Source organism: Ranitomeya imitator, chromosome 6 (assembly GCF_032444005.1).
Source record: "Ranitomeya imitator isolate aRanImi1 chromosome 6, aRanImi1.pri, whole genome shotgun sequence".
Classification (NCBI taxonomy): Eukaryota; Metazoa; Chordata; class Amphibia; order Anura; family Dendrobatidae; genus Ranitomeya; species Ranitomeya imitator.
The window spans coordinates 38,425,004-38,450,764 of NC_091287.1; the positions used below are offsets into that span (position 1 = coordinate 38,425,004).

The following is a 25,761-nucleotide window of genomic DNA, read 5'->3' on the forward strand; positions in this document are numbered from 1 at the left end:
CTTCTTCTCCTGAGAGTTTCTGACTCTGCTCGTCTGACCATTCTTTCATTACCTATGACACCTGTGCGGCTGCTCAGTGTTGCTATGCTGTGAGTGTGCAACCTCTCTTCCCATATCAACACCCCCTGCTGGAGGTTGCGTTAAACTGCAGTGCAGCCGCATCACAGTTATGTTTGTTCTGATTGTGATAATAACCAAGTATAATAACTAGTCTACTACAGTACTTATCTCTTTGTGTTCTTTTCCCATATATTTCCTCTGTACTTGTCTCTCATCCTGTTTTCTTTCTTTCCCCCTCTCTCCTCTGTACCTCTCGTTCATCTTTTTCTTTCTTTCTCTTTCTTACTTTCTCCCTCTCCTCTCTGTACCTCTCACTCACCCTGCTTTTTCTTTCTTTTCTTCCCACTCTCTCTCTCTCTCCACTCTGTACCTGTCGCTCACCTTTCTTTCTCTCTCTATCTATATTTCTGTTGTTTCCCCCTCCTCTCTTTACCTTTTTCTCATCCTTTCTTTCTCTTTCTTTCTTTCTTTCTTTCTTTCTTTCTTTCTTTCTTTCCCCCTATCTCTTTTCTCTCTGTACCTCTCACTAACTCTGCTTTTTTTCTTCCTCCCTCTCACCTCTCTGTGTCTCTCTCACCTATCTTTCTCTTTCTTTCTGTTCTTTCCTCCTCTCTCTCTTCTCTGTACATCTTTCTCAATCTTTCTTTCTCTTTCGTTCTTTATCCCACTCTGTACCTACCTCTCACCCTACTTTCTTTCTTTTCTTTCCCCCACTCTCTCCTTGGTGTAGCTCTCGCTCACCTTTCTTTCTCTCTTTCTTTCCATCTCTGTCATCTCTCTGCGTCAATGAGAATGCACACAGGCAGGGCCGCCATCGGGGCATTACTGCCCTTACTGCTGCATGAGGCCCGGTCAGCAGCAGTACACAGAGGGGCCCGTAGATCCGGGGCCCCACTCTTGTGCCGCATCGTGCACTAAAATACCGTGCACTGCAGCACATACGTCGGCGCTGGGGCCCGGGAGCCTTTCTGGAGCTGTCCGTGGCCGTCTTACCTAGTCGGCTGCGCAGCTCCTGCTCGGCTTTAGCTAGAATGTATGGGCTCCCTGCAGGTCCTGACTATAGCCCATGCATTCTAGGTGCTTCACTGCTAAAAACACTAGATGCCCCGGGAACGACTGAGGTAAGTATAAAAAACGTTTTTGTTTTTTTTTAATGGGTGAGGTGGGGGGGATTGAGATTGTAGATGATGAAGTGTGTTTGAGGGGGTACTGCACATGATGAAATGATAGGGGGCTGCAAATGATGAAGTAAGGGGGACTGCAGATGAAGTGACGGGGGATAGGGGACTGTAAATGATGAAGTAAGGTGGACTGCAAATGATTATGTGGGGGTTATGGGGACTGCAAATGATGATGTGGGGGTGATGGAGACTGCAAATGATGATGTGGGGGTGATGGGGACTGCAAATGATGATGTAGGGGTGATGGGGACTGCAAATAATGATGTGGGGGTGATGGGGACTGCAAATGATTATGTGTAATAAATGGTGTAATAAAGGTGGGGAGAGCAAATAATGAATTTTGAGTTTGGGGAACAGCAGTTGATAATGAATAGAGGCTGGGAGAGAGAGAAGACAATGAACTGAGGCAGAAGGGGCATGTAACTATAATGAATCGGGATAAGAGTTAAAGCGGGAGGTACTTGGGGGGGCGTTGAGGATAAAATGACTGGTAATGAATTGGGGGAAAGAGTACAGGGGCTAATTAATTTATATATTAAATGGGGAAAGTGGCTATGTATAGTTAGTCGGGGCACAGTGGCGGATTATAATTTATATTTGGAATGGTGGGTTGCATAATAACCAATTATATATTAATGGTGGGTAAACGTCTGTATTCAGATGTGTAGTGTAGAAGAAAGGGAAAATGTGGGGAATGTGCTCTGGAAGCGGTGCTCTAGATAACTGTGTTATTTTATGCAGAGACGAGTCCTGGCTGAAATAAGTGATGGCGGTCTTCACTGGATTAAAAGGAAACGCAAAGATGAAGGACTTCAGCTTGAGACGTCACTGCTGAGTCAGTGTGTTACCTGTACACTGACACCATACACTGTATACTATATACAGAACTCCTGTGTATAATGTCACTGGTGATCACTTTATTACCTGTACACTGACACTATATGCAGAGCTCCTGTGTATAATGTTACTGGGGATTACTGTATTACCTGTACACTGACACTATATACAGAGCTCCTGTGTATAATGGCACCGTTGATCACTGTATTACCTGTAAACAGACACTGCATACTAAGTACAGATCTCCTGTGTATAATGGCACTTATGGTGATAGTTTTTTTTTTAATTAGTAATCAGTATTGTAGTATTCAGTCACAATGTGGTGGTAATATGTTGTCTGGCCATGGTGTGGCGGTATTTGTTCCTTGTATGTGCTATTATTTGGTCACTATGTGGTGGTAATATGTGGTCTGGTCATGGTGTGGTGGTATTTGTTCCTTGTATGTGCCATTATTTGGTCACTGTGTGGTGGTAATATGTGGTCTGGTCATGTTGTGTTGATATTTGTTCCTTGTATGTAGTTGGTCACCATGTGGTGGTAATATGTAGTCTGGATATGGTGCGGTGGTATTTGTTCCTTGTATGTGATATTGTTCAGTCACTGTGGTGGTAATATGTGATCTGGACATTTTGTGGCGGTATTTGTTCCTTGTAGATGGTATTATAGGTCACTATGTGGTGATAATATGGTGTGGATGTGACATAAGTCCTTCTAGTAGGAATACCCAATGAAACAACCATAATAATGTCAAAAGAGTTTTATTCCATAAATGATAGGGAGTAAAACTTACTCCTAGTTTGTCATAGTTGCACCTTGCGTGGTCTTCAATGTCCATCTCCAAAACTGTAATCTCAATGATGCGACCTGATTCCACATTGATATTCCAGGTGTAGTCAGAATGGTGAGGATACTGCCTGGGCCACAGCGGAGAAGCAATTTGTCCAGAGCTTCCTTCTAGATTGTTCCCAAATACTAAAAGTATTGAATACAAATTGATTAGATATGACAGAAACGACATATACCTTCTTTTCCAAAACAGCGCCACCTCCAGCCACTGGTTGTTGATAGTATTACAGCTCAAATCTATTAATCTTAGGCTTCTTTTACACTTGCCGTGTTTTTTGCGGCCCGTTGTTATGGGCCGCAAAAATCTCAGATCGCCGTTTTTCTGGTTTGGAATAGGTCCATCTCATGTCTCTGCAGGCTTTCGAAGTGATAAACAGGAAGTACATGGGCGCTTTCTAGTAAAAATACAGCGTTTCATAAATACGGTCTTCGCGGTGTACCGCAAAATCAACACACTGGGCAAGCTTCTGTTGTTTTTGCGGCCCCATTGATTTCAATGGGGGCCGTGTCCATAAACTGTGAAAAATATTGAGCAGGCTCGATATTTTTTTCACGGCCGTAAATAAGGCCCTTACGACCATACGGCCATACGGCGCTCCGATAAATTAATTTTTACGGCCCGTTTTTGAGTCCCCCTAGAACTCTATTGGTCCTGCAAAAACGGCCCGCAAAAACACGGCAAGTGTAAAAGAAGCCTTAGTGGAGCTGAGCTACAATATCAGATACGTAGCATATGGATTCGTTCTATAGATCTGATTTGTGCAGCATGCCAAGTTTTTGATTATACCTTTCCAGCAGTATAAAGGTGTTTTCCAGTTTCAGAAAACCCCTCTTTCCGAGCTTCAAATTTGTTTAAAAACAACAAATTGTGCCTTTCTTACTTGAGTCCAGTGCTAAGTCTTCGCTGCTGCTCCCAGTGCTTATTATTGTCTGCAGCGTTAACGTCTTGTTGTCTGCAGCCAATTACTAAAGTCACTCGTTCTGAGCTCACTGACTGGATGCCATGCTGTCGACGTGATGACAATGACAACGGGCACTGGAAGCAGCAGTGCTGGACACAGGGTGAGGATAGTGCAGTTCTTTTCTTAAACAAACTATAGTATCGGAAATTGTGGATTTCTGAAACTGGACAACCCCTTTAAATGTTTTTTTCGTAAGTTTTTTTTACATTTATTATTATCTCTTATCCAAATTTTTTGATTTACATTTTCATTGTGTATTTTGAGAACGAATGGAAATGAGGTGAATTGACAGACTTACAGTGGGAGAAGGTGGCTCGAAACCCAGGGCCGCTGACAGTAGCATCAGACGCAAACTTCACCCAAAGGATGTGACCGATGATTGAGGTGACATTACTTGGCAATCTGTTTCCACAGAAATGTCCTAAGGATACACCGGTGTGATTTCCTTCTCTAACTTCCACATAATCACTGGAACAGTTGTCACTGGTCTGAAGTGAGAATGACCTGAGGGGGGTGTAATGTAGGGAGATTAACAAAGAGGTCAAACAATACCCAGAACGTGACATGTCCTTCTGGTGAGCGAAGAGGTTCTGCCCTAGGAGAACATGGGATTTCATCTTAAATTATTAGGTGTCTGTAACATCACAATGATGTGGAAACATCACTCTTTTGAACCTCCCCCAATACTGAGTAGGCAATTAGTGACTGATTAGGACTGCCCCCTTCACGTCTAAGCCCTGAACAGACAGAAATTTTAACTGATAAAATACATGTAATACTGAATATTTTCGTACAAACCTATTTATCAATCTGCTCTATGACATACTGCTGACAGATCAGGCACCATGTTCAATGTAACAGGTTCCAATAGACCCTAGTGACAAGTGTGATGGTCTTCTGCTGCCAACATGGAACTCGGCCAACCTTCTTCTACTCTGTTAGGCTCCTCCAACCCTGCTCATAATCTCCCCAATCTTTGCTTTATCTTAGGGATTGTGTAAATGTCCAGTTGTATTGTACTAGAGCTATCCGTGGTTTGCGTGGATAGCACTCATACCAATGACAATCTTTGGGGATGTGCACATGTCCGATTTTTTTCATGGATCCTTCCTTACACTTTCATTGCAGATTTTGATCCGACACTACAATCAAAATTGGACATGTTTCTTATTGTTTACTCGGACGACTCAGGCCCTTTTCACCCATCAGGGTTTCGCCGTCAGGCTAAATCCGGCTTTTAAAAAAAAAAAAAACGGATCCAGCGAAAGCGGATTTTTCTCATAGACTTGTATTAGCGTCGGATTGTGCCGGATGGCCTCACGTTTCATCCGTCTTTCGCTGGATCCGGCGAAAAGGGGTTTTCCGGCATCTGGAAAAAACGTACAAAGTTACATTTTTTGTCTACGGCGAAAAACCGGACAGTGCCAGATCCGGCGCTTCCGGCTTTTTGCTAGAATGGAAGCCTATGGGCGCTGGATCCGTCAAATGCCGGATTCCGTGTTTTTTAACTGCGCATGCTCAGATTTTTTTAGGATCCAATTAGCTGGATCAGCTAGTCGGATCCGTCTCATCAATTTTTCACAATCTGCGATGGATCTGTTTTTTTCAACATTTGCCGGATTCGTGCTGTCAGCGAAAACCTGATGTGTGAAACAGGCCTAAGTCCAAGAAAAATACGGAGACATGTCCTGTTTTGATCCTTGTGTCTGATCAAAATCGGCAATGCAAGTCTGTGGATTTTTACGAACTCATAGAATGGGCAAGGTGGAGAAACTTTTTTTTCCCACTACACCTCTAACCCCTTTCATAAACTTTTCTTAGATGCATCTGTAGCACATCATAAAATGATTAACGTTGACTCCCCTGTCTAACTTGCACCTTATGATGTATCCATACGAGTACATGTCTGCACGATAACAGCAGAGTTAATAATGCTACGCTCTGGAGGATTGTTATCTTTCCAGAGTCCAATTTATAATAACCGTTTTCCTGCCAGATGTTACATTTCCTTCCTGGAAGGCCGTTAAAATGGAAATAATATGAAGCGAGAAGACGTTTACATGAAAGAAAGCATGAGCCGATTGCCAGGAGAGCTGAGAATCTTCCACACACACTCCGTATTGGCGGGATAATTGTCTGGATACCCGGGACTGTTAAATGCTCCATTCTCCATATGTAAGGTCCCTCCACACGCTAAAAGAGAGAAGATGAAGATGGTCACATAATATACAGAGGTCACTCAGGAGGAGCAGGTGGGGATGAAGCTCCTCTGGGTCCTACGATCGAGATTGGTGATGTCACTCTGCTCAGCTCAGTGAGGTCACTCTGCTCAGCTCAGTGATGTCACTCTGCTCAGCTCAGTGATGTCACTCTGCTCAGCTCAGTGATGTCACTCTGCTCAGCCCAGTGATGTCACTCTGCTCAGCTCAGTGATGTCACTCTGCTCAGCTCAGTGATGTCACTCTGCTCAGCCCAGTGATGTCACTCTGCTCAGCCCAGTGATGTCACTCTGCTCAGCTCAGTGATGTCACTCTGCTCAGCCCAGTGATGTCACTCTGCTCAGCTCAGTGATGTCACTCTGCTCAGCTCAGTGATGTCACTCTGCCCAGCTCAGCGATGTCACTCTGCTCAGCTCAGCGAGGTCACTCTGCTCAGCTCAGTGATGTCACTCTGCTCAGCTCAGTGATGTCACTCTGCTCAGCTCAGTGATGTCACTCTGCTCAGCCCAGTGATGTCACTCTGCTCAGCTCAGTGATGTCACTCTGCTCAGCTCAGTGATGTCACTCTGCCCAGCTCAGTGATGTCACTCTACTCAGCTCAGCGAGGTCACTCTGCTCAGCTCAGCGATGTCACTCTGCTCAGCTCAGCGATGTCACTCTGCTCAGCTCAGTGATGTCACTCTGCTCAGCTCAGTGATGTCACTCTGCTCAGCTCAGTGATGTCACTCTGCTCGGCTCAGTGATGTCGCTCAGCTCAGTGATGTCACTCTGCTCAGCTCAGTGATGTCACTCTGCTCAGCTCAGTGATGTCACTCTGCTCAGCTCAGTGATGTCACTCTGCTCAGCTCAGTGATGTCACTCTGCTCAGCTCAGTGATGTCACTCTGCTCAGCTCAGTGATGTCACTCTGCTCAGCTCAGTGATGTCACTTTGCTCAGCTCAGTGATGTCACTCTGCTCAGCTCAGTGATGTCACTCTGCTCAGCTCAGTGATGTCATTCTGCTCAGCGATGTCACTCGGCTCAGCTCAGTGATGTCACTCTGCTCAGCTCAGTGATGTCACTCTGCTCAGCTCAGTGATGTCATTCTGCTCAGCGATGTCACTCGGCTCAGCTCAGTGATGTCACTCTGCTCAGCTCAGTGATGTCACTCTGCTCAGCTCAGTGATGTCATTCTGCTCAGCGATGTCACTCGGCTCAGCTCAGTGATGTCACTCTGCTCAGCTCAGTGATGTCACTCTGCTCAGCTCAGTGATGTCACTCTGCTCAGGTCAGTGATGTCACTCTGCTCAGCTCAGTGATGTCACTCTGCTCAGCTCAGTGATGTCACTCTGCTCAGCTCAGTGATGTCACTCTGCTCAGCTCAGTGATGTCACTCTGCTCAGCTCAGTGATGTCACTCTGCTCAGCTCAGTGATGTCACTCTGCTCAGCTCAGTGATGTCACTTTGCTCAGCTCAGTGATGTCACTCTGCTCAGCTCAGTGATGTCACTCTGCTCAGCTCAGTGATGTCACTCTGCTCAGCTCAGTGATGTCATTCTGCTCAGCGATGTCACTCGGCTCAGCTCAGTGATGTCACTCTGCTCAGCTCAGTGATGTCACTCTGCTCAGCTCAGTGATGTCACTCTGCTCAGCTCAGTGATGTCACTCTGCTCAGCTCAGTGATGTCACTCTGCTCAGCTCAGTGATGTCACTTTGCTCAGCTCAGTGATGTCACTCTGCTCAGCTCAGTGATGTCACTCTGCTCAGCTCAGTGATGTAACTCTGCTCAGCTCAGTGATGTCATTCTGCTCAGCTCAGTGATGTCACTCTGCTCAGCTCAGTGATGTCACTCTGCTCAGCTCAGTGATGTCACTCTGCTCAGCTCAGTGATGTCATTCTGCTCAGCGATGTCACTCGGCTCAGCTCAGTGATGTCACTCTGCTCAGCTCAGTGATGTCACTCTGCTCAGCTCAGTGATGTCACTCTGCTCAGCTCAGTGATGTCACTCTGCTCAGCTCAGTGATGTCACTCTGCTCAGCTCAGTGATGTCACTTTGCTCAGCTCAGTGATGTCACTCTGCTCAGCTCAGAGATGTCACTCTGCTCAGCTCAGTGATGTCACTCTGCTCAGCTCAGTGATGTCACTCTGCTCAGCTCAGTGATGTAATTCTGCTCAGCTCTGTGATGTCACTCTGCTCAGCTCAGTGATGTTGCTCAGCTCAGTGATGTCACTCTGCTCAGCTCAGTGATGTCATTCTGCTCAGCAATGTCACTCAGCTCAGCGATGTCACTCAGCTCAGTGATGTCACTCGGCTCGGCTCAGTGATGTCACTCGGTTCGGCTCAGTGATGTCACTCTGCTCAGCTCAGTGATGTCACTTGGCTCAGCTCAGTGATGTCACTCGGCTCAGCTCAGTGATATCACTCGGCTCAGCTCAGTGATGTCACTCTGCTCAGCTCAGTGATGTCACTCTGCTCAGCTCAGTGATGTCACTCTGCTCAGCTCAGTGATGTCACTCTGCTCAGCTCAGTGATGTCACTCTGCTCGGCTCAGTGATGTCACTCTGCTCAGCTCAGTGATGTCACTCTGCTCAGCTCAGTGATGTCACTTGGCTCAGCTCAGTGATGTCACTCGGCTCAGCTCAGTGATGTCACTCTGCTCAGCTCAGTGATGTCACTCTGCTCAGTGATGTCACTCTGCTCAGCTCAGTGATGTCACTCTGCTCAGCTCAGTGATGTCACTGTCTGTTTCACTGACATTTTCGGGTGGAGGCAATCACTAGACCCACTGCCTGAATGAATGAAAATAAGGGGCTTGTAGGACTTATTAAAGGAATATTATGAGTCTTACCTGATACTGATGCTGAGTACGATGCATGGAAGCCCCTCATATTTGTATTATTATTAGAGACAAATTTTACCACCAGGGCATTACTGAACGACGTGACGGGATGGGGTATTACTGTACCACAGAAACGACCTAAAGACAAGAACAAACGCTACGTGTAAAGCCACAGGCCAGTGATCTAAAAGCATAGTGCAAAATGTGAATATTTAGCTAATATCATCAAACAACCTTTTCAAACAATAGTGCCACCTATAAGAGGTAGCAATTCCAGAAGTCAATATTGACTCTTTGGAGAACCTTCCAAATGAATTAAGATAGCAAAAAATCCAGTCTTCTTCAAAAGAAAAAGACTCCCATTGACAGTCAGCTGTTTGGTGGTACTTGCCCCTCGTCAGTGTAAAAGTAGGAGACTGGATGGCTGGAAGCAAGACCTTTGATAGAGAATCCACGTGGTAAAGATTCTCCTTAAAGGGAATCTGTCAGCAGAATTTCAGTCCTCAATCCATTTATATGTATGTAGCTCTTTCAAAGACAAGTCCTGCGATATCTTTACCTGACCGGTCCTTTCCTCCATTACTGAGAAACTAACGTTTGAACTGATATGGAAATGAGGCTGAAGAGCTAAAGTAGATCTGAAGCCTCTGTCACTCCAGGTCTATTACCCATTGAGTGCCGCCGCCTCTTTTGCTTGTAATCACACAGCAGAGAGGCTGTCAGTCAAGCAGGAGGAGACAGCTGTAGGCGGGGAAACGAGCTGGAGTGACAGAGGCTTCAGATCTACTCATCGATTTAAACACTGATTTCTCCATAACAGAAGAATGGACTGGCCATGTGAAGGTACTGATGGACTTGTCTTTGAAAGAGCTACATGTACATATACATACTTGAGGGGGTGAAATTTTGCTAACAGACTCCCTTTAAGAAAACCACCAAGCTGACACCTTTCCTCATATTCCGTGCCAGAACCCAGAAATACTTTAGTTGTCTGCAAATTGAGATATTTTACTGTTGATGAAGATTTGGGTTTGATGTTATATATTAACAGTTATGTGACAAGGTTCTTTAAAGGGTTAATATTGACTTATACCTCCAATATAATGTCTGGATTGCAGCCTCCCATAGGTGGCACTAGAGTCCCTGTTTTTGTCTTGCATATTTGCATATATATTTGCACAAATCACTTACATCCAGAGGAAGCTCGACCTGCTGTTAATGTTAATTAGTTAGTTAGCTGGTTAGGTGTGAGGTTGTTTTTTTGCAAAATAGCAGGCACATTTTTTGTACCATTCCTACAGCATGTGCAAGGGAACAAAGAGAGGATACAAACCAAAATAGTAATAACATGAAGGGAACCGGGTCCCATGAAGCAAAAATGACTCATGATTCCTCTGCCAGTCACTATATAGCATTTGATATATACAGTGTATACATTTTTTCTATATACCCTTAGAAGGGGAACCATAATTATCTCCATCTAAAATCTCTACAAAATCTTCAGAACAATTCTGCCTCCTGTCTTCAGTTTGGAAATTGGTGAAAGAAATGGTAACATGGTTATCTGTAGAGAGAAGTGACACATAAATCAGAATTAGTACAAATAGTATAAAATACCCATAATATAAGAACTGAGTTACAAAAACATTTGTTTTATAGCTCCCCATGCATTACCCTCTTTTTGTGCCCACTCTTACAATAGTGTACCATCAAATAGTATACAAATTTTTTTTGCGCAAAAAAAGCATGCGTTTTTTTCCCCTATACTTAACATTAAAAACGTTTTGACGCATTTTGACAACGCATGCGTTTTTTCTCTGCATGCGTTGTGTTGCAGAAATGCAACATGCAGTAATTTTAGCGGCGTTTTTTTGCAGCAAAAAAAAGTATTGATGTCTATGTAAACACATGCGTTTTTAAGCACATGTGTTTGCATGCGTTTTTATAGAAAAACACAAGAATACACACTGAAAAACAACCCCCCAACCCTAACCCTAAGGGATCCTAACCCTAACCCTAAGGGATCCTAACCCTAACCCTAAGGGATCCTAACCCTAACCCTAAGGGTTAGGGTTAGGGTCCCTAGGGTTTGTGTTAGTGTTTGTGTTAGAGTTTGTGTTAGAATTTGTGTTAGAGTTAGAGTTTTGTGTTTTAGGGTTAGGGTTAGGGTTAGGATCCCTAGCGTTACTAGGGATCCTAACCCTAACCATAGGTATTTCTGTTTATAGTGGGTTTTCCAGTTGATTTTGATGATTGGCAGCTGTCACACACTAAAATGCAAACGCAGGAAAAAAGCGCATGTAAACGCGTCAAAACGCCGCGTTTGTGTTAAAACATGCAAAAACGCATGCGCCTAAAAAACGCAGTGTTTAAACGCGTTTAAACGCGTTTTTTCACCAAATGCGTTTGCGTTTAAAACGCTGTGTTTTTAAACGCAAATGTGAAACCAGCCTTAGAGGTGTGGTTCGAAATGAATACTGATTTTAATCCTAAATGTATATCTATGTATTGTAATAATCTTATCGCATGGAAAGGAGAGAAAGCGACGAGCAGTGACCAGCCCGATCTGTTCCTTGGAGATGGAACTGGTCTCAGCACTCCTCGTTCACCGCATTCTCTTCCTACAATGTGCACTGAGAGTGCGCTCTCTTTCCGACTCATGACTTCTCATTAGAGCTGGCGAGGGAGCGCACTGTCACTTTGCATTGAAAAGAATATTGCAAAGTGACAAGGGAGATCGCATTGAGCATACTTCGGCACTGACAACCGACGCAGGTTCAGAAGAGCAGGGACTAGCCCAGCCCCTGAAACGGACGTTATTGATAATATTTCAGGGTGGTGATAGAGGCAATGGCTGTGATGTCTTAGAGAGGGACTATGGGTAAGAGCATTCTTATATTTATGCGATAGGTAGTGGTTCCTATATATTGGCATATGGCACTTTATGGACTTTGTCTATTAGTGTTTGCACATAATTAACTCGGTGCCATATAAACTTTTAGTATGCACCTTTCCATCCTATGCTTTTCATCCTAGCACTAGCACTTTATATATCTTGATGAATGCTTTACCCACCTCATGGTGGAATCTTTGAGACCCACATTTTTTGTTTCCAATACCTCTCTGCATTATCTATTGTTGTCATGATACCATAATTTTATAAATTTATGTGCTTTTGTGTGATACAATAAAGATAAAACGTTTTAGTACTGTACACCCTTTTCTCTCTGGACCAATTACTCTGGGTTTTCTGCTTTGTTATACTCATGAGGAGTGTCCATGTGGGTATTACCCAGGTCCCAATTTTTCAGGCAAGGGACTTTATTTAGGATGTTATTATTATGTATTCTGTTCTGATTCCCCTGTTTCCAACAGTGCCATCTATACAGTAATCGAAAAATCGTACAATATTTTTTTTTTACGTTAAACGATCTTCAATTGATGTAATTGGTCATTTGGTAAAATAAGAGTTTACAAAATCCTCAATCTCTAATGATGTTAGTAAAATTAATTTCTTATATAACATTCTCCAATCAGATGAAAGGAGAAAGCGGCACTCACCACTGGCAGATCCAAGATTATACTTATTCTAGTCACAAAAAAAATATTGGATCTATCAGTGGTGAGTGCCGCTTTCTACTTTCGACTTGTTGGAGAAAATTATGCATGGATCTGTAAAGACTGAGTTGAGCACTACCGTGTCTGACAGTAACTTCTGAAAGTCAGCAATCTGCCATGAATTAGTGCCTGTGAGAGCAGTTACCGAAGTTATGCATAATGTGTACACTCGGAACTTACAAGGATTCTGAGCTTTTATAATCCAGGAACAGTTTTGATTGTTCGGATAGTTGACTGGATACAATGGAGAGGAAATAACGCCGCCGATCGAATCACTTACAATAGAGCTTCCACATACTGCAAGAGAATCAAAGGGAAACACGTGTAGGTCAGATAATGAGTAATTACATAAATATGGACTTTTGATCATAAAAGGAGGAAATCTATGAATACATCAGTGAGGCCCTGAAAAGATATTCCCTAATATGGCGTCATCTATGTAATCAGACCTTCTAAAGGTCCATTTGCATGGGACAATAATCGTAGAACAATGCAAGAAGAAAATACACGTATAAACTAAAAATAAAAATGGCTGCTTCTCCAAGAGATTAGATATCACTGCTACTCTCAGGATCACTTACTCACGTATCACCTCTTACTGCTTGGTGCCTTACGGGATCATACATTCTCTCAGTGGCTTCTCTTGTTTTACCATCCACAGCCAGGTCGTGTTCACGCACTTGCCTTTGTCACCCACACGGCAGATGGCCGACATCCACAAGATGTTCGCTCTCTCGGACCTGCTTCTGCTGGATGTCTAAGGTCTACTCATGTTTGGTAATTCACACCTCGTAGGCTCACAACCCTAACTCTCCCCTCTCAGCCTCACGGACATGGTAATTGTGTTCATAGTGACTATATCTTAAGCTGGACGTACACATCAGATGGCTGTCGGATGAGTGATGCCATTTTAGCTGACTCTTTCATATACAGGAGTGTCGGTGTGACCGAGCACTTCTCTGTTTTTTTATGAGAATGCTTCCGGCTGACATAGACTGGTGGATTATCTCCGGGATAACAATGCGATCGGCAGTCCAAAATCTTACCCCGATGGTTTGTTGGCTAGAGCCCCCATACACTTGGCCGTATCTACTGGAGTAACTTGTCTCGGGTTCTGACATTGTTCTGCAGACACTCCTCTTCAATCGGGGTCTTTCCTGTCCTCTTCCTTCCCTCAAAAGGCGGTGGCCACTATTCACTCAAGGGAGATCTGTCTCCCCTCAATGATATAGCTTGATGTGCCAAACCATACCAATTGATGTACACCTACAAGTCATAGAATCATTGAGTTGGAAGGTTCATCTAGTCCAACCCCCAAGTAGGAAGTGATTCAGGGTGAACGGCATCAACTTCCTGGTTGTGCCCTCTGCGACTGACCCCTGAGTGTTGGGAAACAGAGACCTTAGTACCATTTGACATGCTGGGAGTTTTCTGCCTCGCTTATCTGAAGCATGTGCCGCACTCAACATTAACCATTCGCACCGCCACTTACGCGCTAGCACAGGAATACTGTCAGGAGCCACCAGCTGAGCGTCACCCCTTCTTTTTCATTTCCCACTATGTAAATATCCCCAAAACATCATCCATACACACAAGTACAACAAGAAACTAATAAGCAGCTTAGAGAGGAGTGAAACGCCCAACATAAGGAAACATGGCTGCAACGTATACAGTATAAAATACATAATATATTGTGGGGGGAAAACGGGGAAAATATGCAACAACTCTTTCTTGTAAGAGGGTTTATAGACAGTTCCTTTCATCTCTGTTACATTCCCGTCTTACAGTATGTCGCCCTGCGGTTCCCCGGGCTTGTTTATCTTGATAGGTCCATTTATTTTAGGAAATCAATTGCTATTCATGCAAATAACTAGTCAATAATCGTATAGGCTAACCTACTGTACACATTAAAGGTAATTATTAATATTTGTAATGTTCTCATAGTATAGTATTAGTAGACGAGCAGACGAGATTTGCCATTGGGTTTTGAAGAAAACAGACAAGAGCTTACCTTCCCTAAAGTGGGCACTGAAGCCTCTGTGACTTCTGCTGCTGTCGGATTGCAGGTGGACAAACATGGAGTTTTTGGTAGATGTAATTGCACTGGGAATTTGGCTTCCACACAGAGTTTCAAGCAATTGAGCATTACTGTTTTCACCATCGTAAACCTGCCAGACAAAATGTAAAAAGGAAAGGAGACTTGGAAGAGAACGAATAGTTTCCAAAATCTGAAAATTTGGATTTAGGACACACTTAGATATGTGTATCTTTGGTCAGTGTTCTTGTCCGTATGCACAACGTTCCACACAGAGACAACACACTGACCAAAGAAAGGCAATGTGCTCTTCAGCTTTTTGATGCACTTTGGACAACAAAGAAACAAAACAACTACCCTGGCGTCTTGGAAATATTTCACTTTCTGAGTATGGCCTCTTACAAACATACGTTATTTTTCTGGTACGCAAAAACGATCTGCGCTTCATCGGTGTTTTTGACCTGAGGGTCATCTAAGTTTAGTCATCAGAGTTTGGTCAGAGTTTGATCAGCTTTTCTCAGATAAAAAAAAAACAAAACCTGATGGAGGTTTCTCAAGTTTCCTCTATCAAACAGTCCGTGAAAAACTGACAGCACGCGGATAGTATCTGAGTGCTGTCCAATCTTTGTCACAGACCCATAGACTTGCTTTGGTGAGTTTGAGCTGATACTCGGATCAATATCGCACAAGCCTCCATGATATTGTTCAGACCGCTCGGTCTGAGGAAAAAATCTGACATGTGAACTACCTCATAGACTAGTATAGGTACGAGAACCAAAAACACATGGGCTACTTGCACAGTGAACAAGTCTGTAGAAACCTGTTCACACCACCAAGAAACTTGAAGACACAAAAGCGCACAGCGAGGTCAAAAATACTCTGTTGTAAAAAAGTCACAGTAAATAAGCAAGTGCTAGTCAAAGTGCAAGTGCTAGTCAAGTGCTGCTCCACCAATCGTCAATGTATACCCATAATACTGCTCTATTATGGGTATACCTTGACGATTGGTGGAGCAGCTTAATATACATTTTTTTGCAAAAAAACGTATTAACTAAATACCCTGTATTTTTTTTTTCATTTTTTGACTAGCACTTGCTTATTTACTGTGACTTTTTTACAACAGAGTATTTTTAACCTCGCTGTGCGCTTTTGTGTCTTCTAGTATAGGTACGAGTGCGAACTGTAAAAAAACACATATAGAATTCGTACGAGAAAAACGGATGTCTGAATGATCCCCAACATCGTAACATTTCACGGGTCACAGGTTTTGCACGCTTTCTAGTTTCTTGTCCTGACTGGATGACTTATTAGGATGTCTTTATGTAAGGTTTTCATTTCTAGCGTTTGATCTTGGCTATGAGGAATAGCTATAGCCAGGGGTCTTGCACATGTTCCTATATGGGTGGAAAGTTATTCCTACTTTTACAAGAATGCAGCAGTGCTGGAACTTGTCCTTTCTTCTTTTTGACTCCTGGGGTCTCGTACTCTCCGAACATGCACCTGACTTGTGGAGCTCATATGTGGTGTGTTACTAATTGTGATTCTGTATAAAAATCTCCTGCAGGTTCTGCACGGAATCAGAGGCAAATGGAGACAGCGGCCATATAATGCTATGGGTGCAAAATTACAGCTCAGTATTGTGCCGCAGAACTCCATATGGTTAGTGTCTATGACCAGATTTGCATTTGTTAAATAATTTTATAAGGGTAAAAATAATAAAGACTGATGTTTGGTTGGGGAACAGCTGTAATTGATTGTAAGATTGTGAACTGTTGTGTTGTACCGCAGGTGAGCCCATATGTTACACTCATATCATTGTTCCGATCAATATACGGACTGCAAGGCCCGGGCTGACGGTAGGTCTCCTGACGAAACTAAAGTTCTCATTTGAGTCTAAGTCTAGAGACCCGCCATAAGTCTGAGTATTGCAATCTTTATACGGACCGTAAAATACGCAATTCGGCCTTATAAAACTTTGGCTCCCTATTATATACCATGGACGCCCACTGTACATAAATATTTCCCGGCCTCTGTACTTTATCACATTATCTGTGAGAAAAGATATTATTGCATTGTTTAGCGTTTGTCACATTATGAAAGTATTCTTCCCTAAAATTATTGGTTTTACAGTGGAAAATCATGCCTCATATGTTGCACTTAGGCCTCATTTATCAAAACTGTCTTAACAATACTTCTGTGCTGAGATAATGACTTTTGGGCTTTCATTGGCTGTAAGCCATAATCATCAACATTAACAGAAATAAACACTTGAAATAGATCACTCTGTGTGTAATGACTCTATATAATATACTAGATGGTGGCCCGATTCTAACGCATTGGGTATTCTAGAATATGCATGTCCACGTAGTATATTGCCCAGTCACGTAGTATATTGCCCAGCCATGTAGTATATTGCCCAGCCACGTAGTATATTGCCCAGCCACGTAGTATATTGCCCAGCCACGTAGTATATTGCCCAGTCACGTAGTATATTGCCCAGCCACGTAGTATATTGCCCAGCCACGTAGTATATTGCCCAGCCACGTAGTATATTGCCCAGCCACGTAGTATATTGCCCAGCCACGTAGTATATTGCCCAGCCACGTAGTATATTGCCCAGCCACGTAGTATATTGCCCAGCCACGTAGTATATTGCACAGCCATGTAGTATATTGCCCAGCCACGTAGTATATTGCCCAGCCACGTAGTATATTGCCCAGCCACGTAGTATATTGCCCAGCCATGTAGTATATTGCCCAGCCACGTAGTATATTGCCCAGCCACGTAGTATATTGCCCAGCCACGTAGTATATTGCCCAGCTACGTAGTATATTGCCCAGCCACGTGGTATATTGCCCAGCCACGTGGTATATTGCCCAGCCGCGTAGTATACAGCACAGCCCACGTAGTATACAGAACAGAGCCACGTAGTATATAGCACAGACACGTAGTATATTGAACAGCCAAGTGATATATTGCACAGCCACAGAGTATATATTCACCTTCCGTCCGCAGCTGTCACCGCCGCATGTGCTGCACTGTTTCCTGCAGTCGCAGCCGTCATGAATAACCGCGGCCGTCATCACTGACCGCGGCCGCAAACTTAGTCCCCGGCTTTTGGCGGCGGTAGACCCAACAGCGCCCATGGTCCCGGGTGGCTCTGCCTTTCTCACGGCGACTCCGCCCCCTTTGCAGCGCTTCTGGACGGGCCTGTATTGGCTGGCCGTGACCCGCGGCCGCTAATTTAGTCCCCGGCTTTTTGCTGAGGTAGGCCCAACAGCGTCCATGGTCCCGGCCAACTCCGCCCCCTTTACCGCGCTTCTGGCTGCGCCTGTACGGAGTGGGCCAGACTCTGCATACTTCCTGGCCTCCCCTGCCCTTTTGTCTACGCCCACTGGCTGGCCTCGACCAATGAATATCCAGGACAGACAGACGGAAGTGCCCCTTAGACAATTATATAGATAGATGAGTTTCACTTTTTGTGTTGAAGAACTGAAATAAATTCAGTTTTTGACGATATTCTAATTTTGGGAGAAGCACCTGTGTGTTTTGCGTTTATTTATAAAAAATATACAGGAATTTGACAAAAATGTCAAAAAAAGCATCAATTTTCAAACTTTGAATGTTTATACACTCACACTGGCATCAATAAAAAGGCATATTGGTGGTCGCTGAACGGTTAAGGGTTACATTTACATGCTGTTCCGCAAGTATTTTTTATTTCATTGTTCATTTGATCCTTAAATGCAAAGTTAAGAAACTTTCTAAATAGTTTTTGTTAAAGATTTTGCAGCTGCAGTGTGTCTGTCAAGCTTCTGCTTCCTATTCTGGCAGGTCTCTCTGATCTCGCCTCCTCCCTTCTCTCAGAGTAAAGGCACAGTCAGACGGCCGTATAAATCGGACCAAGATCAGAACGCACGGACTGGCCAGCAGCTCTCCTGACACAATCGTGACAGCTGGCGCTAGGGTCGGGAAAGCCGCCAGCCAGTCCGTGCACTGAGTTCTGATCTAGTTCCGATTTATACGACTGTGTGATTTCGCCCTTAGGGCAGATGCAGACGACAATATTCTCTCCATCCGAGAAAATCGGTCCAAATATACTTATCAGAATTCGATTTTGGGAAGATAAAAAAGAAGTCTCTCTGCTTTGTCCATACAGTCAGTCCTTGAAAACGGATTACATCTGAGTGCTGTCCAATTTTTTTCACAGACCCATAAACATGAATGAGCGAGTGACATTCAATTCTTGGAGGCAAATCTTGCATTCTGTGATTTTTTTCCCCCCTCAGAACACTCAGTCCAAGGAAGAAAAAAAAAATCGGACATATGAGCAGCCCCAATATAATAACATGGGTACGAGCGCTATCTGTCAAAAACAAAGATCTGAATTATACAGTCATGTATACAAGCCATTAGAGATAACAGCAGGAAATGCGTTGGGAGATGGGGGAAAGATCATTGGTATACTGATCCACATTCTGAACTGGGGAGAAAGTATCTACATCCTCAGAGAGGGCAGAGAAAACACACTGCAAAGAGGAAAGCATGTGTAGAGTAAATTAGTATGGGATAGAAGCTGAACGATGAGCCACTAAAGACATCAGCACCCTGGATACACACGGTCCTCCAATCTAGCGTATTACAGGCAGGGTCCTCTCTCCTCTTGTACAAGTCGTCGGTGACTCATTTTGTTCAAGATTAATGTACTTCTTTTTTATTATGTATACCCCTTTTCACATGTGATAAACGGTGCTATAATAAGAAATAATAATAATATTACCGGGAAAGAAGCTCCCACAAGAGAAACTTGGATCAGGCTGCCAACTTGGGTATGCAGTGCTTCTGAATTAAATGAAGATTACAGTGCAATTTTATTAACTAAAGGTTACCACTAACACATGTAAAAATCATTTTGCCATGTCCAAAGTGTCCATAGCCTTTATGGATCGTATATGACATATGCTGACCTAATGGAGGGAGACTTCTATTTGGAATAGGCACCTATCATCTGTCTCACTGGACAATCTGTTTCGGCACTTCGCTCTTGTCCTTCTCTCAGTATTGACAGGATTGGACTGGGAAGGAAGGATGAAACCATTGTGCTCACGGCTGTCACTTGTATGGCATTCTGGTTGGCAACTGGAAGAGGCTTTAGCTGAAAGAGAAATCTGCTTGGCATTGAGTAGACATTCTGGTTGGCAATGAGGTTTTTAGAGGTTGGGATGACATTCGGTCTCCCTCTTGGCAGTTGTGACCAGGGCCGGACTGGCCATCTGGCAATTCTGGCAAATGCCAGAAGGGTCTGTCTGTCTTGTCTGCTACGTTGTTAACAGAAATCAGTGTTCTCAAGACACCCATACTGTTAACAGTTGTGATGGAGGTATCATTAGAAATATTGGACTTGTAGTAAAGCTTGCTTTCCTCCACACAAGGTAATATTAGTAATATGTCCCATCTGGTACTTGGGACGGGGACAACATGGGCCTGTGTGATTTCAAATGCCAGGGCTGAATATTAGCCCCAGTCCGTACCTGGTTGTGACAGATAATAGGAGGGGGCTTTGGGTAACAATAGATACACATCATACTTGGAAAAAGTAGGAACTTTATAGCTGTCAAAGAAGGTGGTAGAGGACACTTTGGGTCATTGTCACTTGGAACACCGAGGATGACGGTGGAGAGCATCTAGCTGGCAATTGTAGAGGTCTTGGCTGATGGTATACATGTATATACTGGAGAACGCATGAGCACACATGGCCTCATCTGCGCTCTTCTCTCCTTTCAACTCTGGCATATACATTAGGGGGCATTGGACAACTGTCCTAGGAATCAAAAGAGGTGGTCCCATTGGTCCGAACCCCCAATTGTCTAAGTTCTACAATCTTATTGATATGATAATAGTTGGACTTCCTCTTGCTGTAGTCTTTCTGACCACCTTATGGTAGCATGGTTCTCCATATCTAATACCAGAGCAGGACCAGATTCTGAGTAGCCTCAGAACATTCACTTTTCCCATTGTTCATCTTCCAGCTTCTAAATAACTTATGGTTTCCAAAGGAAGCATTGTTAGAAGAGCTCCACGCTCATGTTTATATCAGAGATCTGATGATTAATGAAGATTAATTGGTGCCCTAAGACTACTTCAGCTTGGCAGGTTCTTTTGCGTCCTCTTGTCTACACACACGCAGACAACACAAACTGAGTACTGTTCGGAGATTTCAGACATGACAGAGAAGGTCACGGGGTGTCATTTTCTCTAGTTCATTGACAGAAAGAGATGTCATTCTCTGGGGTCTTTAAATACCAGAGGGATCAATGTCTCCAACCCCTCCACAATGGTCTGGAATATAATATTCCTCTTGTCCGACCAGTCATGAATGGTGGTAGAGCCCGTATAGTAGGGTCTGTGTTATGGCTGGAATATCTGGATCCAGTGATGTACAACTAAACTGAATTTAGATCACCATGAAAACCAGTAAAGACATTTTTTTTTCAAACTGTGTATGATAGCCTGTGATTAATATTTTCAATTTTTTTAATAGTTTTTACGGGATAAATTTTTCATTATACAAAAAAAAAGTCTAAAAAGCATACTCGCGTCACCAATCGGCCACCGCTCCCGTTCCGATGCTGTCAGTCGCCAGCCGGTCTCTACTTTCTCCTGCGTAGATGATGTTCCGTCACAAGGACATGTGACTACTGAAGCCAGTCACCGGCCTCAATGGTGATCCACAGCAGCCGGCGATTAGTCCGCTTGTCCTTGTGTTGCTTCGTTGGGACGTCATCAATGTAGGTGAAAGAGACTGGAGGGGAACTGGGCAATATTGGAAAGGGTGCGGGAACCCAGTCTGACCATTTCGTGATAAAAAAAATGGACTCCCAAAACAACCCCTTTTATATATCCTGCCTTATTTTTGTCTCCCTGCTAAAATAAACATGCATGCTCAGCCGATCAGTTTTCATGTTTAAGGGTAAGTGAATAGATATAGAAGTTGGCCGGACACTTTCTTATTTGTACTGCTGGATTTCATGTTTATGGTCATATAGATAAATTAAAAAATTACCATCATAAGTAGACTAGACTTCACTTACTCTGACACGGTCATAGCTGCAGAGTGAAAACAAAAAGTGAGGCTCGAGGTCAAAGTCTGTAAAGTTGAGGAAGACTCTGTGTCCGGGGTCAACTCTGATCAGCCATGAGCACTCTGTGTTGTCATCGTAGGGTCTTGGGTAATTTGGAGAATGGATTTCTCCATTGGGTGCTTGAAAAACTCCTCCACAACCTGAAGAATAGAAAAATAAAATTACTAGTGTCCTGAATACAAACATCTCCAGTGACAATTCTACTTAAAAAAAAATGTTTGGTTAAGTTTCGGTTTATTCTTAAAATTTTAGCTGGTATCGATTAACTTAGACCATATCTGCCCATCCAATATAATCAGTAAGGTGTTACTCAACTCTTAAAAAAAATAAAAAATAAACGAGCTTTGTCTTGATTGAAAAAAAAACTATTTTGTTTCAGCAGCTCCTACGTAGAGAAATGTATCTCCATGGTTACAGACTACAAACAAACTTTTTGTAGTCAAAGACTGAATTCTTATTCAGTGTATAGGAGCTGTAGTTGTAGGACATTTTGAATTAAGTCTTTTTGCAAAGTTGCTTTATTAATTGTTTTAGAAGAACTGGATTAATAAAATGGTTGCAAATGAATGTACAGCTCTTGTTCGCATCTAATGCAATTCCTTGCGGAAAATACACACATGAAACTCATTGATACTGGTAGATTTAAAAAAAAAAGTAAAATAAAAAAAATAACAGCTCAATTTACGTTGCGTCAAAAAAAAAAAAAAAAAAAAGGACAGTGGGCATGAGATTTCTATAAATCGCATCCAGTTTGCGCTGCGTTTCCAAAAATAGGCTGCGTCAAAAGCACACCAAATATTAAGCCGTGCCCATTCACACATCCGATTTTTTTTTCAACGTATCAGAGTTTGGTCCAAGTGTCATACGTAGAGAAAAAAAAAAAGGTTTCCCTCCTTCTCTTTTCTGACAGTCCGTGAAAATTGGACCTCATTCGAATGCCATCCAAGTGCAGTCGGATTTTTTCTTTATTCATTGACTCGCATTGTCGATTTTAATCCGACCCTCGAATCAAAATCGGACATGAATCTGTGATTTCTCGCGGATCTGTCTGACGGTCATGTGAGTAGCCCCAAAGACCATCACAGGTACGAGTGCGATCCGTCAAAACCACGAGCACCAGACTTAAAGGGAACCTGTCACCTGAATTTGGCGGGCTCTGTTAACGGTCCGATGGGCGGTGTTTTCTGTTCTTTCATGCACCCCTTCCTTTCCCGCTGGCCGCAATATTGTCTTGAATTTGATTAGGTTTCCTCCATAGTACATGCGTGCGCAATGCAATCTCGCCTTGCGCATGCGCAGTATGCTTTGCCCAACTGCGGGCAAAGCCGAAAAGCATTAGTGCGCATTCGCCAGCGCACTATGTCCCGGAACACAGCGAAATACTTCCGGGACATAGTGCGCCGGCGCATGCGCACTAATGCTTTTTGGCTTTGTCCGCAGTTGGGCAAAGCATACTGCGCGTGCGCAAGGCAAGATTGGATTGCGCATGCGTGTACTACGGAGGAAACCTAATCAAATTCAAGACAATATTGCGGCCAGCGGGAAAGGAAGGGGTGCATGAAAGAACAGAAAACACCGCCCATCGGACCGTTAACAGAGCCCACCAAATTCAGGTGACAGAGTCCCTTTAAGGGACTTTCTCTTTTTTTTACACCAGCACAATTTATAAAGATATAAAAGTGACAAGCAGTAAAGTTCCCCGTACCTCCAGGCACTTCCCGCCAAGCAGCACTAAACCCTTTTCCGTTCACATAGACATCAGTCTTGAACCGGACAGTAACGGCATTCCCAGTGCTGGAGACCTGCAGAGGATTCCCCGGGGCTCTGGACGTGCAGAGCTGAGCCAGCCTCGGAGAGGACAGTTCAGGACCACCGTAAATCTGAAATATGCATTATTACACATCAGTTTCATTAATCGAAAATATTCTTGCACCACTGAGACAATAGAAATAAAATATGTAAAATAGGAACTGTTTTATGCAAATTTTGCAAATGTACAATAGCCATTGTATAATTAGTGTATTCCAATATTCTTTTGACTAGGTCTTTGGATAGAATAATATATGTACTAGTACTAGGCTAATAAAAGCCCTGATAAAAAAAAAACCCCACAAAGAACAGGATCTAAAAAAAAACACAGAAAAAAAATGCAAAAAGAAAAAAGAATTAGGTAAATAAAAATTAGATTAGAGGTTCATATGAATGCTGGATTGTCAGATTTGGGGATTATTTAGAGTCTTCTGCAACAGTGAAATAGTAATAGTATAATTAGTGTTTTGGTATGTTGTACCTCCATGTTTGTAAGTGGCCCAGTCAGTTTCTTAATACTATACTGATTTATTTGTGTCCCTTTCGCTCAAATTGACCTGTTACTTGCCATAAATATGTATTTTTTGTTACCTAGTGTAAATGCCGCTGTTTTCCTGAAGCGTTATTTTTCTTTGCTTTCTGCTTCTCTACGTTCCTTAGACATGGACTCCTTTTGCTTGTATATAAGTTAAACATTTTTTTTGTCAAATGGGCGTGGTTATGAACTATTTTCTGTGGGTGTCTTCATGAGGACCACTCCCACTTGGCTAACTAGAATAGATTTATTAGCGACGAAGAAGGGGCCATAACTCAGGAACAAAAGAAAAATGTTGCCGGATTCAGGAGAACAGCGTCATGTAGACCAGGTAAAACAATGACATATTAATGCAAGTGACTGGTCCCCTAAGAAATGAAATATGCATTATCTTGTGCCAGCTATTTATCTTCTTCATTCTTTTAACTAATTATTTATTGATGCTTATATAGCGCCAACAAATTTTAAAGCACTGTCCAGAAAAAGGTCACTCACACATTAGGGACACTTTTTTTTTTTTTTTTTGCTATAATGGAACCACATAGTAGTTCCCTGTATAGACAGATGGAGAAGGGGGCACTGTGCAGCAAAAAAATAAATTAAAGAGACATAGCACTATCCTCTTCATGCTCAGAATGATGGGTTTCCAGAGGAAGGACCCTCACTGATCATAAAGGGTACTAAGTGAAATACCCTTTTAATGCTAAGATTCTGGCTGCCTGCAGTCACCACTAGGGGGAGCTTGAGAGCTTACTGCATACTGGGTTATTATTGAGGTCAGTGCATATGACCAGTTAGCTCCTATACTCCCTCTAGTGGTAGTTGGAGGTACTGCAGTCATTGTGCTATGTTTTAATGCCGTGTCTCCCTGCACAAAGTTTACAGCTCTGAAACAAAGCTACAATTTTATTACGTACTAAAAAGCTTTTCAATCATAATATAGTAATGGGAAATTATATCTCATGTGCACGTCTCTGGGGACCAGTGGCAGGAAATATTAGTCATGGGAAAAAATCCACGACTGTGGTAATGAGTTTATATAGGATATATATACACTTGCATTTATATATGTGTATGAGGCCCAGTATATACAACAGAGCACAGGTACTGATTTTTTTTTATTTGGAGCCAAAGGAAAAGAACTATTTTGAAAGTTTTCTTCTTTTTTTTTTTTTTTTTTTTTTATTACAAATGGGTTTTACCACTAAATACTTTTATGATTTGGAACAAATCAAAGTAGATAAAAAATATCCCCCAAATTGCAGATACATCAGATTGGAATGCCAATTTGCTGGAAGTAGTTAAAAAAAAAAAAAAAACTTCCGCTCCCGGCCTGCTCCTTCACTCGCTTCGGGTCGGCCTTCTCTTTGATCCAGATTTTCCAGCATTGCCCAGGACTCACATGGTCATGTGGAGTGCAATGCATGTCATATACGTCCATGATGTACCTCACGCCCCACCTAAAATTATGTAAGAGCAAAAGAGGGGAGAAGCCAGCGCAGCCTAAGGTTAAGACGCAATACATAAAGTGCAAATGCACATATTAATTTCTAACTGTATTTTCAAAATGAGACATTTAGCAAACAATTGATCAATTCTTTGAGCCACCCCGCCTCTTCACGGCAATCTCATATTGGGGCAGTCCTACACTACGTTTTTTATATTCGCTGTGCCATAAAGGCCTCCTAAATGAACTAA

At 43.0% G+C, this 25,761-nt stretch overlaps 1 protein-coding gene across 1 annotated transcript in view; it reads right to left on the reverse strand.

Moving 5' to 3' along the window:
- Nucleotides 1-25,761, reverse strand: part of CUBN (cubilin) — a 256,038-nt gene that overhangs the window by 42,501 nt on the left and 187,776 nt on the right. Inside the window, exons 30-38 of the mRNA XM_069729494.1 lie at nucleotides 23,425-23,599; nucleotides 21,669-21,859; nucleotides 14,554-14,710; nucleotides 12,723-12,839; nucleotides 10,375-10,488; nucleotides 8,934-9,062; nucleotides 5,948-6,080; nucleotides 4,186-4,391; nucleotides 2,870-3,051 (exon numbers count right to left, since the gene is read on the reverse strand). Of these exons, the coding sequence (XP_069585595.1) occupies nucleotides 2,870-3,051; nucleotides 4,186-4,391; nucleotides 5,948-6,080; nucleotides 8,934-9,062; nucleotides 10,375-10,488; nucleotides 12,723-12,839; nucleotides 14,554-14,710; nucleotides 21,669-21,859; nucleotides 23,425-23,599 (1,404 nt within the window). The remainder of the gene's footprint in view (nucleotides 1-2,869; nucleotides 3,052-4,185; nucleotides 4,392-5,947; nucleotides 6,081-8,933; nucleotides 9,063-10,374; nucleotides 10,489-12,722; nucleotides 12,840-14,553; nucleotides 14,711-21,668; nucleotides 21,860-23,424; nucleotides 23,600-25,761) is intronic.